This window comes from Erpetoichthys calabaricus, chromosome 3, assembly GCF_900747795.2.
Source record: "Erpetoichthys calabaricus chromosome 3, fErpCal1.3, whole genome shotgun sequence".
In the NCBI taxonomy this organism is placed as follows: domain Eukaryota; kingdom Metazoa; phylum Chordata; class Cladistia; order Polypteriformes; family Polypteridae; genus Erpetoichthys; species Erpetoichthys calabaricus.
In genome coordinates this window covers 424202-438727 of record NC_041396.2, presented here as the reverse complement: position 1 = coordinate 438727, position 14526 = coordinate 424202, and the positions used below count along the sequence as shown (strand labels likewise).

The following is a 14526-nucleotide window of genomic DNA, read 5'->3' as shown; positions in this document are numbered from 1 at the left end:
TGGTGCCAGTCTGTACACCTGGAGCCCACTCGGGTGAACCTCAGCCATCATTCTATATGGTGCCTTTCCATTTCTAGTATGGTGGTGCACCCTGTGAACCCTTTGGTCACCCACCTGGACCACCAGCGGTCATTTTCAGCTCACTGACTAGGAAGCAGGAGCCACACTGTGAGGCTTCTTGGATGCCCACCCTGGACAGGAGGCCCACCCTTAAGAACTTGTGCTGGCCACTTCAGTTCACCTTGACTTGCCCTGGTGGTCTCCTGGTAAAGCGTCTTGAGAAGATGCCCACCGTGGAGGGGGCTGTGACTGACCACCTCCATGTGACTGGACACGAGAGCCCTGGTGTGCACCCCCTCCATCGCAGTGATGGTCATGTCCTTATTTGGGAGTTTTCCGATGCCCATTTGTTTTTCCTATATAGCGCCTTGCACAGGACGCCCTCCTGGTTCCCTTCTCCTCCTCACATGTCTGTTTGCCCCCCCCCCCCCCCCCCCACTATACCACTGTGACCAGCTCACTTACTCCTCCCCCGCCCAGTGCCCCCAGTGGATTGCTCCTTTCATCAGACTCCCCCCTCGACTTGGAACATTCTGATGCCCCAGCGCCCCCTGGCAGCGTGATGGTTCAGTCCACTGGGGCAGAATCCTCCTCCGGCTCTCGTCTTGTCACTTGCTGTCCGTCGAGTGCCACAGCCTGCCCTGGGACTAAATGGGGGATTGCCAACAGCTGGTACCAGGACACACGTGTGCGCAGGAATGCAGGGGTCACCTTGGCGCTGAAGAAAGACCTACGTGACAATAGGCCGTCTGCTGTCACACTCGGGTCCCCCACAATGCCACTCCTAAGCCACATGGTGTTAAGCACCAGCGTCACTAGAGCTTGACACGTCAGCTGGGGGCTCACTAACACTTTGGTGGTCTTCTGTCCAGACATGAGGAGCTGATGATGATGATGATGGCCTGTACCTTCAATGCTTCAACTAGACCCTCCAACTCCATCCGCTGTCCTGTCCCAGGGGTCTGCATGTTTCTATGGAGCTCAGGTGCAAAATTCAAGAACGGGCATCGGGTTCAAAGTTAAAAAGCCGACCAGATGCAGGGGGGCTGTGTCAGCTGGACAAACGGATGGGCTGGAAAGAGGGGCTTGGTGCCCACCATCACTGCTCATGCCACCTCCAAAGTGACTTGCAAACCACAATGCAATGATGCTGCTGGCAGGCTAGGACAGGGAATGACTGTTGACTCTTTGAAGGCGCCTGGCACCAAATCTCAGGCCACACTGTTTTCATGGGTACCTCCTGGCTGGTGCAGCGAGCCGCCCCTGGATTTCTGTCCCAACTGCTCTTCACAACTAAGGGCGCTTTGTTCTGAGCTCGTCACTTGTGCTGGTCAGTTTTGTCACCTTGTCCTGTCACGCTTGTTCCCAAACTGGCCCCCAGACTGATGTTATCCTCTTCTGGGTCTCGCTTTGGATACGTAAATAAATGCCGGGGGTCCCGAGTCTCGTCTCCTGTCTTTGCTGTTTGCTTTCTTGATGCCTTTGTTTTGTTCCGTGTATTTTGTTGATTTGTCCCCCAACAGACGGCCCACCTGCCAATCACTGCCAGGGATGCCCCCCCCCCCCCCCCACGGTCTCCCACAGTTCCCGATGGTTCATTTTGAACGGGTGACTTCAGCTGTGGTCTGTTGCACGTTTCGTGACTGACGGATTATTTGACCCCCCCACCCCACTTTGCGGCCCTTCTGTCTAGCAGGGGTTTGATGGTTGTGTCCCCCTCTAGTGGCCATTCTTGGAAGGGCTTCTGGAACTTTATTGGGATTTGTGACTCCCAGTGCATGACACTGACGTGATCTTCCAAGACTCTCTGGGGTCAGCTTGGCAGGAGGGCAGTGGGCACGGGCTGAATAACAGCGGGTCATTTTAGATTTTAACGCAGGGAGAGGTGCCCGTGTAATCAGTGGCTCTAATCAGGTGTGCCAGTCGAAAGTGCTGAGTCGTCGCCCATCAGCCCATGGCTTTATCGATTGGTTCAGATGGGGTCAGGGGTACGGGGGGCTTTTCTGTTGTCGTGAGCCTCGCTCGTGTTTCCTTAATCCCCGTAAGGACGCCGCCTTGTGAGCGTTACTCATGACTTTTATCTGTTGGCGTTTGACGACACCGCGACGCCATTTTGTTTTTCTTCAGATCTCGTCACTTTGATTCCTAATTTGTAAGCAGTTGTCAGGGCCACGCCCCCCACGAAGGCCACGCCCCCACGAGTCATCGCCTTCAGACGCCTCCTCGCGTTCGTTTTCTGGTTTAGCCGCTAGGTCTCTGACCCCCCGGTGTTCGGTCCTTGCCAGCCCACCGACCCCCCGTTTAGCTCCTGACAGCTCTGCCTCCATTAGATGTCCTCCTCCTCCATTTTGTGGATCACGAGTGTCACCATGTTGTGTTTTTGTCTCTAGGGTCCCATGTCTTTGTCAGCTTTCGGACCCCCAGTGCTGAGACCAGAAGCAAATCTTAGGTAACATCAAACCCCCCCCCCCCCCCCACCACGGGCCACTCACCACTATACTGTGCCCTCAACAGCCGTGAAGTGATAGTGGGGGGGGCGGGACCCCCATGAAGCCCCCCCATGAAGTCCCCATCATGTCCTAGCGTGTGCTTTCATTACACAAAGTGGATGTTTATTTCCACATCTACAGTAACGAGTGTCGGGGGTCTTGAGAGGAAAGCGGACGTTGACTTCCGGCCTGGAAACACACTGAGGGTGGTGGGCGGGGGTCACAGAGGTCACGAAGCCCATCTGATTGGCACTTTATCTGAGTTCACGGTGAACTGTCCGGCGCCTCTTCTTTTGGTTACGACGCTGGCCTTGAATTTCCTTCATTTGGACTTTTTGGTGTTGCCCCCCCCTCCAATCCCCCCCCCCCTCCCACTCAGCTCTCTAGAAGCAGGACAGCAAGCTGAGCCTCGGCCATTCAGCGCTTGATGTGTAAGAAGCAGCAGCCCTAAACTTACCTGGATGCCAGGGCAGGGGTTACGTGGGCAGACGCCAGGTGTGGTTCTTGTAAGGATTCCTGCAGCAGCAGCGACTTGGAGAGCCCAGGAGTAACCCCACCAGCAAGAAATGCAGCAATTCAACGTCCCAGTATCCCCCGTAACTAGAAACCATTTTCATTTTCTAACATTTATCTGAACTTGAATTGTAACGAGTGCCTTAAAAGACAGGCTGGTGTCAAAGATGGCACCGAAATTCAGTCAAACTAACCAATGGAGTTAAAAAGCGGCAGCACACCGTTGAGGTCCACGTCACATCCCCCAGTGAATGACATTTCCATTCTTTCTGGGTCACCGTTCATCACTGGCACAACGAACTAAGGACACCATCAGAGAAATGTCATTGGCTCTTAAAAAAGGGCATCATTCAGTGCCATCTTAGCAGCATCATAGGCCCCAGGGCAAAGTAGCAAAACAGAAGTGTACATTGGCATCAGAGAAAACGTGGGCCCCCGAGCAACTGCCCAGTGTGCCCACGCGTTAAGATGGCCCAAGTGACAGTCGATGGCAGGTTTCCTAATGGAACTCCCAACGGTGACGGTGCGAGTTCTGAGCCCTGCAGGACACCATAGTTAACTTCTGAACGTCACGGCAGAGTCCATCTGCTCGATATGCCCATCTCCCAGCCCAGAGTGCTCAGCATTGTCACCGTCCATTCCTCAGAGGACATCGACTGTGGTTCAAACCGCAGGTTAGCGTCGTTTCTTTACCGAAACCAGTGAGGAAGCCACACTGGAACTTCACCAGTAAACTGTGACGTGTGAGGTGACATTACAGGCAGGTGGCCAGGAGGTTTGGAGTAGTTTAGAAAGAGCTCTGATGTTAACCACACTCGTCCCCTTTCACATCGCCCCACCTCACAATACGCCAGGTGCCCCCTTCTTAGTCTCAGTGACCAGGACATCCCACTCAGTTCTTGGTTAATGTGAGACCTTCTGGGCAAAGGTACCCGGATGAGTCCCAGACACACACACACACACTGAATGGCCTCATGCAGATCTCACTCAGGGATGCCCAGCACGTCTGGCACAAGTTAAGATCATGCCAGACGAAATGCCAGATGAAATGCCAGACGTGTCCATTCCGTGTCTGCAAAGCCACGCAGAGCCCGAGCCGCAGCAGGCATCGATGATTGGGCTGCCAGGCCACTGCGGACCACCACAGACCGACCCGCCCGCCTCACCTGCGCGTCACTGGCACATGCGGCCGGAACTCAGGCGACGGTCCCGGGACTGAGCCGCACCTGCCCTGCCGGCCCCTCTGGTCCCGATCGTCCCGCGGACCGCCCGCTTTTCTTCTTTATTATTGCAGTGGAGCTCTCGCGAGAGTCGGCCCATCTCACCTCGTTGCCTTCATAAGGTCCCGCCGAGCCGGCCCAGCTCAGTCTACGTAGCGCAGGGACCGGAGCTGCTATCGTCAGCGCCGCCGAGACGCCATGGGCTGTGACCAGAGTAAGACCGTCGCCGAGCAGAGCCACGGGCAGCAGGTGCGCTCTTCGTTTTCTGATCGAGAAGCTTAAATACGAACGAGTACCTGGGTTGGGGTGGGGGGGTCAGGGTGCCGCAGACCCCCGGCTATGAGGGCACCCGCCGGGTGGATATCTCGAGATCGTCTGCCTTTTATCCCTGGGAATTCCTTTGGGAAGCGTTGTATGGGCTTTTCTTTTGGGAAAGTCGCGATTTAAAGGGTAGCTGGCACGGTGGGGGTGACAGACCTCGCATTGGAATTCCAGTTGTTGATGGTATTGTTTAAACGGGACCCCGCATCGCCTGTCGGGTGACACGATCACGGTGCCCCCCGCGACCCTGAACTTAGACAGTAGATGGGTGGCCGTTCAGTGTACTTTAGTTACGGTGTTTCTGCTGTAGTTGGGACAGTCGAGTCGCCGGTCGCCCACGGAGTGGCGTCATTGCAAGCAATAAGTGGTCATCGTGTCTTTTTATATAGCGTCGCTCCATGAAGAAGTCTGTTTAGTGGCGCTGTGAACGTGACGACGGGCGGTTAAGATTCGCTCAGGCGGGCTGACGTCTCGTACAGTGCAGCGTGCCTCCGCTAGATGGCGCTGCTTGACAAAAATGCAACGCCGCTGCCGTCAATGCGCTTTCATTGAAGTGAAGCGAACGGAATGGAACCTGCGTGACCAACGAATGGCTTTCATGGGGCATACTAGACCCACCGGGCGGGACAATAAGGACCCCACGGACATACAAAGAAACGCCAGTGTGCTTGACGCGTGTCACTTCGCCTCGACAGACGTCACCATCGAGTCTGCCGTGACACCCCCCCGCAACTTCACACCGCGTCGCTTCAGCACTTAGATTTGAACCTTCATCACCACGACACACCCCGTCCTCGTGCGTACGGGCCCCCCGAAAGTCCGCAGTCAACAACAACATTTATTTATATAGCACATTTTCATACAAAAATAGCTCAAAGTGCTTTATATAATGAAGAAAAGAAAAATAAAAGACAAAAAAAGAAATTAAAATAAGACAACATTAGTTAACATAGAAAAGGAGTAAGGTCCGATGGCCAGTCACCGCCACTCTACCCTGGCACAATGATGCGATGGCGGCCTTGTGTGTGAGGGGCACCGACAGTCCTTGGCGACTTTGCCGCCTTCCCATAATCAAAAGAGGCGACCCCTTTGGCAAAGGGTGCCTTCAATCCAACCACTGTCTTCATGAATACGGTTTATAGACGGAAACAGCCATGATGTCACGATCGATCGATCGCACGGCCTCTATGACATCTGCACGACGAAGCTAAGCCCAATGACAACAGTGTCAAATTCACGTGGAATTTAATTAAACTCGGGGGGAGGGGGGGGGGGATTGGGACAGTACAAGACTGAGGGTCGTGGGTCCGACAGACATGGCATTTCAGAAGTGCTAGTGGAGTCGTGGCAGCGGAGGGCGCTGAGAGTCTTCGAGGGTGGCTTTTATGTTGTTGTTCTACTTGGAGAGCGGCCTGTTGAGTACTTTTATGTTGACACGGCCTTTCATCGTTTGCATTTGTCGAGGCACCTGATTGGGGCGGAGAGAGCGCGGCAAGATTCGGGGGCGGAGCGTGCGGTTGCCTTGCTCTGCCCGCCTTTTCGTTCGTTCGTTCGTTTGTTTGTTTGTTTTCCGGCGCTTTGATCTTCGTGGACACCGAGAATGGTGACGTGAAGGGAAAGGAAGCGTCAGCGACGACGACGACGACCCTCGCGAGGCCTTACAGTAACCTCGGTAAGGAGAGTGCAAGTGTGGGGCGTGTTAACAGTGAGCAGCCATTCGTGCTGCCCAGTCTTGAAAATGTCAGCAGGGAGAGACGGGCGCTTAGCAGGCGTACTGAAGGGCGTTGAGTTTATTCAATATGCCGAAGCTTGTTCGTTTTAACTCGTCAGAGTATTGCTAGTTTTACTCAAAGTCAAATCACGGGAACGGGCAACTGATTCTGCGGAGTTCTTAGCGGGCGCCACGTTGACGTGTTTGCCCGTTGTGAGCGACAGCAGTGACGCGGTGTTGGTGGGCACCTTGATGACAGCGTGACGAGGCTTTAGAGCATGAAGAGTGTGCCCAGGGGTGGCCTGTCGAGTTTGACTTTTGTGCGAAGGGTCCGAGTGAAGAGACAGTTTGACTATAAAGGGTGTCCCAAGACTTGGTAGGGGACAAATCGAGATCTACTGCTGGAAATGAACGAGTCTTAGTGACAGTCGGTGACAAATCCCACATCCACAGCTGGAAACAACAAGCGAACGTGGTCAAGGAGTTCAGGCAAAGGCGTCCATTTGTTTGTATTTAGGGGGTACGTGGATGGCATGTGCCACACAACTGACCCAGCATTGGGGGGCTGAGGTCAAGCCGACTGCATTTTCATGGCTGTCTGGTCCCTGGGCCTGAGGATGACCGGTCAATGTGGGAGTCCATTTGTGATGACTGTAGTAGTAATGATGATGATGATGATGATATTCCTATTATTATGCCAGTAGCCACTCATTACGACACATTGGACTCCCAGATCTGTCAGCGTGTGATTCTCTGTCATTACTGACTGTCTGATTAGATTTGCTGCTGAATGAATTGTCGGCCAAAGTGCTTTTGATGAAAACTTACCAAGCAAAGTGGCAGTGCCAGCAAATCCATGGGAGCGGTGGGAGTGTTGTTAGTGAGCAAGTGGGTTACCAGTGGGCATCTCGATAGTGTTAATGTGGAGAGTAGGCGGTATGGTGGTGGTGGTGTCACCGTTTGTGAACTTGTTGTCAACTTGGGCCCTTAAGGATTCGGAGTTGTACCCGTTAGTGGCGGTGGAGGCTCATCCTGGAGAGTGAAAGCACTTGGGATGAGCAGCGCCAGTCCTGGTGGGCCGCAGCTTTCTGTTCAAACACAGTTTCTTAGTGAGGTGGCAGTTATTGCCGATGAAGCATGTGTGGCCGAAATACTTCATGTTGGTGGTCTCCCTTGTTAAAGCCCCCACCCTAATGGCTTATTTTAGTCTTAAACAGCTGCATTCCTTCTTTTTATTTACAGTGGCACCTCTGGTCACGACCGTAACTCGTTCCAAAAGGTGATTTGGTTGCGACCCGCGCGTAATTCCCCCATAAGACTGTATGTAAATATAATGAATCTGTTCCAGACCGTGTGAACTGTATGTAAGTATATATATTTTTAAGCATAAAAGTAGTTAATTATACCATAGAATGCACCGTGTAATAGTAAGCTAAGTGTAAAAACGTTGAATATCACTGAGAAGACCTTGAACAACTGAGAATACTAATATTGAAAGAGTTTTTTTATGAGCTCTAAGCACAGGGGAAAAAAAATGAAATGCCACTTCTCTCGTGAAACGTTTCTTCACACCGTCCTCTGCTGGCTTTAAACTCCTCACCTTCGCCACTCCAAGAAGGATTTTTTTCCAGCAAATCGCCCTGAATCTTCCCTCCTTTCGCACACACGACCGCCTCGCTCACGCTGTCCCCTGCAAGTCGCTTCTCGTTCAGCCACACTAGCAGCAGTTTCTCCGTCTCTTCCAGCACTTGAGGCCTCTGCTTGGTTAACGCTGGAACTCCTTTTGCAACATCAGCTGCTTTGTTTGGCCCTTTATACGCAAACAAAAGAAAATGGGAAACGGAGAATGGCAGGTCATTGGCGCGTACGGAAACTGGCCGCCAGTGTTTATGTTCACCACCAGAGCGTGTGGTCATAAACAGATGCAAAATTTTGGCAAACCTTTTGATCGTAACCTGATTTGTACGTGTTCAGAAACGTTCGTGACCAGAGGTTCTGCTGTATTTATTTATTATTCCAATGCAAATGACAGAGGGACCTGCACTTCTCCGTCTGACTGCTGGTTTCCATTTCCACCTGTGTGTGTTCCTCTGGTTGAATTAGTTCATTGTTCCGTATGCATTGAGATTTCCCTTTTGGGGTCAATAGAGTTTAGCTAATCTTGTGAAATATTTGGAAAAAAACTGAAGAGAAAAAAGAGAAGGTCTGGGAGTGACGCATTTTAGGCTTCAAGTGATCTGAATGATATCCTTGGAAAGGAAAAAATCAACGATAGAAGAACGAGCCGACATGGCAGAGTCCTGATACTAGAAGACCTGAAATGATATGAGACCCATCATTGGTGTCCAACTGAGCAGCGGGCTTGGGACGGGGACGATGTGGCTCACCCTGCTTTAAAGTATTGGACTGGTGACGGGATTCGCAAAGTCTTGGCGGAGGTGCAGAGTCGTTTCTGCAAGTCTTAGAATTGGAAACGTCGCTAGTAGAGTAGCAGGCCAGAGAAACGCCACCACCGAGAGTGTTGGGAGTGAAAATGAAGCGACTGGACGGCTTGGCTTTCATTGTGCAGTGAAGGGAGAGGATTACAGCTTTGGTGGAAATGCGTGGAGTATTATGGGATGGATGGCTGAGGGCTGCTGCTTGTAGAGTTTTTGGCATTGAGGAGAGAGCGAGCCTTTGAATATTGTGCCTACAGACACACGCACACACGTACGATCTGTCGAACTGATGAAGGTGCACCTTGTGAAGTGCGCCTGCTGAAGGAATCGTTACTGCAGTGACCGTTATTTTAGTTCGGAGTGCCAGTGACACTTTTAGTGAGCGTCTACTTTTTTTAGCAGCAGTGCCGTCAGGTTGAGCTTCTCTAACACAATCAAACAGCTGACAACAATACAATTAGGGAATCCATTCCCTGACGGTTTATCCATTCCCAGGAATTCGGGAATCCCGGGCTCCCAGGGATGACACAGTGCACGGGCATCTCACATGTGAACGGTTTTAGAACGACTGACACTTATTTTTAATAAAACTACTGCAGTATGTTGACACAAATAAAAGACTAACCTTATCTACAAGCAGTTCATGCTGTCATAGAAGTACATGTACAGTATCTTTAGTTGTGGTAGTAAGAGCGTAGAAAGCACAAAGTCCTCACAGGTGGCACAATGGTAGTGCTGCTGTTGCTTTGCAGTAAGGAGACTGTGGAAGTTTGGGGGTTCTCTTCCCGGTTCCTCCCTGTGTGGATAGCACTTTGAGTACTGAGAAAAGCGCTATAGAAATGTAATGAATTATTATTAACGTGTCCAGCATGCGGTCATCCATGCGAGAGCACACCTTCATGCAGAAGTAACGCCAGCCGCTGAAAAAGCACGCTGTGCCTCCACTGAAGTAGGTGGCACAATCATCAGATACTGATACACTTGCTCTAAACAACGCCCGCGCTTGCCATTGCTCTGAAACACCGGCATTTCAGCTTTTACTGATGCATCCAGTTTCTTGTCATCATTCTGTGATGGTAAGTTTCTTGGCACAGATGATGCGGATGCAACAGACTGACGCATTGCAACTTCAAGTTGCTGTTCAAAGCTGTTGTCTGATGAAGTGCAAGCTGCAGCGATGGCGCCACCTTCATTATTTTCAACTATAACTCTGTTATTTCTTGATCGATTTTTACACGCTATATATGCGAGCTTGGCTGTTCCCGTTTTCTTGGGAATTACAGCAGTTTCATTCCCGGGAATGCGGGAATGAAAAATGTCCGGGACTGGAATGGATTTCCTAAATACAATGAAAATACGACAACAATTAAAGCAATCCAGTGAAGTGCCGTTGGGTCTGACGTCTCTTGAGAGGCGCCTTTGTGCCCTGCTCGTGTAGTGTACTGAGGATGACTTGTGTTCTTCTCTTCTGTCTGTTGTGTTGTATTGACCCCCCCTTTTTTTTTTTTGACCCCCCCACTGCACGCCCAGCCTACCTAGAAAGGGGTCTCTCTTTGAAGTGCCTTTCTCAGAGAGTCAGAGCTGGGGGGCTGTCGAGAGGCAGGGCCCGGTAAAGCCCATTGTGACCCTCCTTTGTGATTTTGGGCTACACGATAATAAATTGGATTATTTGGGAACTGATCGCGAGTTTTCCAGCTGATGTACTTTTGCTGACGGGGAACACGACTGACGTGTGATTGTGTTTCTAGTGAAGAAGCGTAGATCAGAGTCAGTCAGCCATTTTCTAACCCGCTTCGGCCTGCTGGAGTCCATCCCAATGACCACCCCTGGACAGGGTGCCAGTCCATCTCAGGGCACACACACACGGGCCAGTTTAGCATCACCAGTTCACCTGACCTGCAGGTCTCTGGATGGTAATGGAGAGCACACAGGTGGCAGTGTCAGTTACTGATTTATCATTCATTTCAATGTCTGCCAGTTTGCATTAGTAAATCTGTTGGCTGGACTTCAGAAAATTAAGACCTGTTATCATTAATGAAGTATTCTTAGTGTGTGTGAGTGTGTGTGTGGTGGTCAAGGCTTTGGACTTCAAACCCTGAGGTTGTGGGTTCAGGTCCCACTCCTGACTCCACTGTGTGGCCCACTTCACCTGTCTGGGCTCCAGCTGAAAACACAAAGAAGTGCCACCACATGTGTCTCCTGTGTGACAAGGTGCTTTAGAGACATCGGCTGAACAAGTCAGTGTGACGTTGAAGTGTTTGTCAATGAAGACGGCGGCGGTGGGGGTGACGTTGCAAGTCTTCCTGGCGAATGGCACCTTAGTGTCAGGGCTAGCACAGAGGCGCCAGTGTGACTGTTCCTGCATGTGTCCTTGTGTTATTCTTCTTAAACGTGTTCTCGTGAAGTCACTACTCCTGGGAGTGTCATCCTCGTCTTCGTCCTCGTTCTTACTCTAAGTGCTTGTAGCATCAGTGTTCCCCCTGTAATGGCCCCCTGGCGCTGGACATGCCTGGTAAGTAAGAGTTAACCCCAAATTCTGTCATGGATTAGGCTTTGGTGCCAATGAAGTGGGTGTTCCTCCTCCAGCCCAGCAGTGCCTAGACTGGTGACTGCCTGTCATTGTCACTGTCACTGTCACTGTCGTGTGTGTTTGTTTCGTCCATGTTGCTGTATTGATGCTGTTTTTGTGTTTTCTTTCCCCACTGCAGTCTCCTGATATTCAGCGATCAGGGACGCCCGTGTGCAGCTGCTGTGCTGATTGTAGTTCAATGGGACAGGACGCGACTCAAGTTGGTACTACTTGGTATTGCTTACTTTATCTGCTCCTCTTCCTCCTCCTCCTCCTCGTTTGTAGTCCAGCACATGAGGCACTTTCTTTCTTTTCTTTTTTCTTTTTCTGTGCTTCCCTTCTTCCTCTGCGAGTTTATGTGTGAAGCTTTCAGGATTTGTATGTGAAGTCAGGGCTGCAGCTTCAGGTGGGCTGACAAATTACCCCCCTTGGGATTTTAGTGACAACTGATTGGTGGGAACTGTCATAAATCCCAGCTATGCCAACGGCCTGAGTGTCCCCCTGATCATCCCCTCAGATACAGATGACTGTAGAAGGAGCCTGGGGTGGAAGGCTGGGTGGTTTAATGGCTTAATTGGATGGCAGTGCAGTATCCTCTTTGTGCCTCACGAGGCGCTGCCCTCTTTAATAAATGTGAGCACACCCTGCATAGAGCTGCTTAGGACAGGCAGGACTTCATATCGTCCATCGGGAGTGTCCTGCCCGCCCAGTGGACAATGACGAGGCCCGTGTCCTGTGCTCTGCTCAGCTCTTCTTGTTGTTGACGTGATCCCCGAGCCCAGGGAGTGCCTGCCAGGCCCTGGACTGGCGCCACCCCCTGTACCCGCACCTCCTTGGACTGTCCGCTGCCATGAAAAGCACCTTAGCGTACAATTGTGCTGGCTCGAGTCAAAGGGGCCGTACTGGAAGAGGGTCTTGTCTTAAGGCGCTGTATACGGTAATATTGAAGGTTGTCGATTGCGATTCACGCTCCGGTTTACTTTTGTTAGTGTGGGTCATTTAGAACGTTCTTGCCTTTGGTATCGATACGAACTTTCAGACCCCCACTACCAAAGACAATAGCAGAGAACTGACATGTGACCCTAGCGCCCCCCGGTGCACCGCACACCTCCCTGCCTTATTTGCGGTTTCTCGTTTATTTCCTCCATCACGTCAAAGAGTAGAAGGACGAAGCGATGAGGTCACGAGGCTCTTTGAAGCCTCCGTCTACAATTTACTTCTGGCACTGAACGGTTTTTCACCGCTTTTTCCAGACGGGTGTACGGAGCCACCCAGTGCCCACCGGCGTGATGTGAAGCTCCTGCTGAAAGGCGCTGTACGGATGGTGGGCCACGGTGAAGCAGTGCAGTGCTCCAGAGAGTTAGTGACTGGCCAGTGTCATGTGGACGAGGGGCCTGTGAAAGGCGCTATAGGGATGTCGAGGTGTCCTCTCTGGGGGTCTTCTTCCTGTCTGTAGTAGAGCGTGAGGACCTTCTGTCGGCTCTCGCTGCGTTTGGTGTCACGTCACGCTCCCTGTGAAAGACGCTATATAGTGTTTGTGATAGAGTGACGTCTTGATTGCCTAGCAGGTGTTTGGTGTGACGAGGGTCCTTCTTAAAGGCACGATATAAGGATGGCAGAGCACTGTGATGGCATAAAAGACCTTTCCGGATGTCATCTGGCGCCATATATGGCCATTCACCGTGGTTTGAGAATGACGTCGTGATTGTGTGTTCGGATAGCGAGACCCCTGAAGTGGGACCACTGTGAAGTAATGTAGTGCTCTCCGTACATATTATGAATGGGCTTACTGTAGTGGGGTGCCTTGTCAGCACGTTCCTTGTGAAAGGCGCTATATACGTGTCACCACCTGCTTTTACGATCGTCACTGCAGCTGAAATGTTGTTTTGTTTTTGTTCTTCCGCAGGTAGAAGATGAGGGAGGCAGAAGCCAAAGTCCAAAGAAAGCGCCTGTGAACATCAAGGTGAAGGTCTCCGGGAAGCGCGAGACCGACGAGATTGTGGACGATTACGGCGGGGTGCCCGTCGCCATCCCGGTGAAAGGCCGAACCACTCCATGCGGTGAAGGACACGCTGAGATCGGGGGGAGAGTCAATGACGGACGGCTCTCGGAGGGAGGGAAGTCGTGGAAGGAGAAGGAGCCTTCGGTCAAGGAGGCCGAGGAAGGCCAGGCCCTGGAGGAGCAACCGCCCAACAAGGAGTACTTCCTGGAATCCAGAGCTGCCCCCAGCGCGCCGTCGTCGGTGAGCACAGCGGACCTGGACAGTCAGCCGTCCGTGGCGAGCTACGCCTTTGAGCCCGAACTGAGCCACGTGCTGAGCGCGGACGCCCGCGAGGGTGAGGGCGCGTGCTCGCCCGCCTCTGATGGCTTCCTGGAGGACGACGATGAACTCTTTGAGTCAGAGCTGGACTTCTGTAGCTCGAGCTTCTCGAAAGGTAGCACCTCACTGGAGGAGGGCGACAGGCTGGGGGGCAGCGCCCTGCACAAGCGGAGGTACAGGAATGCCAACGAGTGGAAAAAGAAGGTCACCTTAGACACGGAGCGCGAGGTGCGCCTGGAGCGTGAGGCCAATGTGGCCGTCCTCAAGGCGCTGGTGCACAGGTGCATCCTCATCAAGAAGCACCTGCTGGACAAAGAGACCCTCAGCGACCTGCAGTGAGCCCCCTCTGTGCCCTCTCCCATTGTCTAATGTAATCTCCTTTGAACCCTCGGACTGCCTCGCTCTCGTTTTTGTTTTTCTGCATTGAACACACTTGGCCCCCCTGAGCTCATCATCCTGGGGTATTGGTTTGAGTGGCTTATAGCGCCTTGCACATGGGCACAGCCGGTGTTACACGGGCACTGTGGAGAGCCGTTCCAATTCATTTGTACTGTATGTACACTGGTACCTCTAACGGGATCAAAAAGCACGCACGTCTTGGCGACTTATAGCGCCTTTCACATATTTTAAGGGAAAGTCACTATGCAAATGACGGTTGTGAGATGACGAGTGATCTTCTCTAGAGTGCTCATCACCGTGTCACTGCAGCGCTCTGTTGGTGGGCAGCAGTAGTCCTGGTTCACATGGACTTCAGATGTGAGCAGGGCCAGGCGTGTGCCCTCGGGTTGAATGGCATCACATCAGCATTGCCAGCAATGGAGGAATCAGCTTAGGGTGGGGGGGGTCCAGCCTCGTGTCTTTGGACTGTATAGCGCCTTTCTTTAT

At 52.1% G+C, this 14526-nt stretch overlaps 1 protein-coding gene across 4 annotated transcripts; it reads left to right on the top strand.

The window, feature by feature from the left end:
• Positions 1-4381: 4381 nt before the first annotated feature.
• LOC114649593 (uncharacterized) lies at positions 4382-14147 on the top strand. Of its 4 annotated transcripts, none has more exons than XM_051925447.1 (3): positions 4382-4531; positions 11461-11541; positions 13228-14147. In XM_051925447.1, exons 1-3 carry the CDS (start codon positions 4481-4483, stop codon positions 13978-13980), a joined length of 885 nt encoding a protein of 294 aa, XP_051781407.1. In that variant the 5' UTR covers positions 4382-4480; the 3' UTR covers positions 13981-14147. The 4 variants fall into 4 exon arrangements, 3 of the variants coding, with proteins under 3 accessions (XP_051781407.1, XP_028654914.1, XP_028654915.1); XM_028799082.2 differs by lacking the exon at positions 4382-4531 and adding an exon at positions 6127-6275; XM_028799081.2 differs by lacking the exon at positions 11461-11541 and having other exon boundaries at positions 4407-4531.
• The last annotated feature ends 379 nt before the right edge of the window (positions 14148-14526 follow it).

What these genes read in the sequence shown, in the direction of transcription:
- LOC114649593 (XM_051925447.1), top strand. Translation starts at nt 4,481, where the DNA reads ATGGGCTGTGACCAGAGTAAGACCGTCGCCGAGCAGAGCCACGGGCAG. An exon ending in AGCAGAGCCACGGGCAGCAG is followed by an intron (nt 4,532 to 11,460) that starts GTGCGCTCTTCG and finishes TCCCCACTGCAG; the next exon opens with TCTCCTGATATTCAGCGATC. An exon ending in TGGGACAGGACGCGACTCAA is followed by an intron (nt 11,542 to 13,227) that starts GTTGGTACTACT and finishes GTTCTTCCGCAG; the next exon opens with GTAGAAGATGAGGGAGGCAG.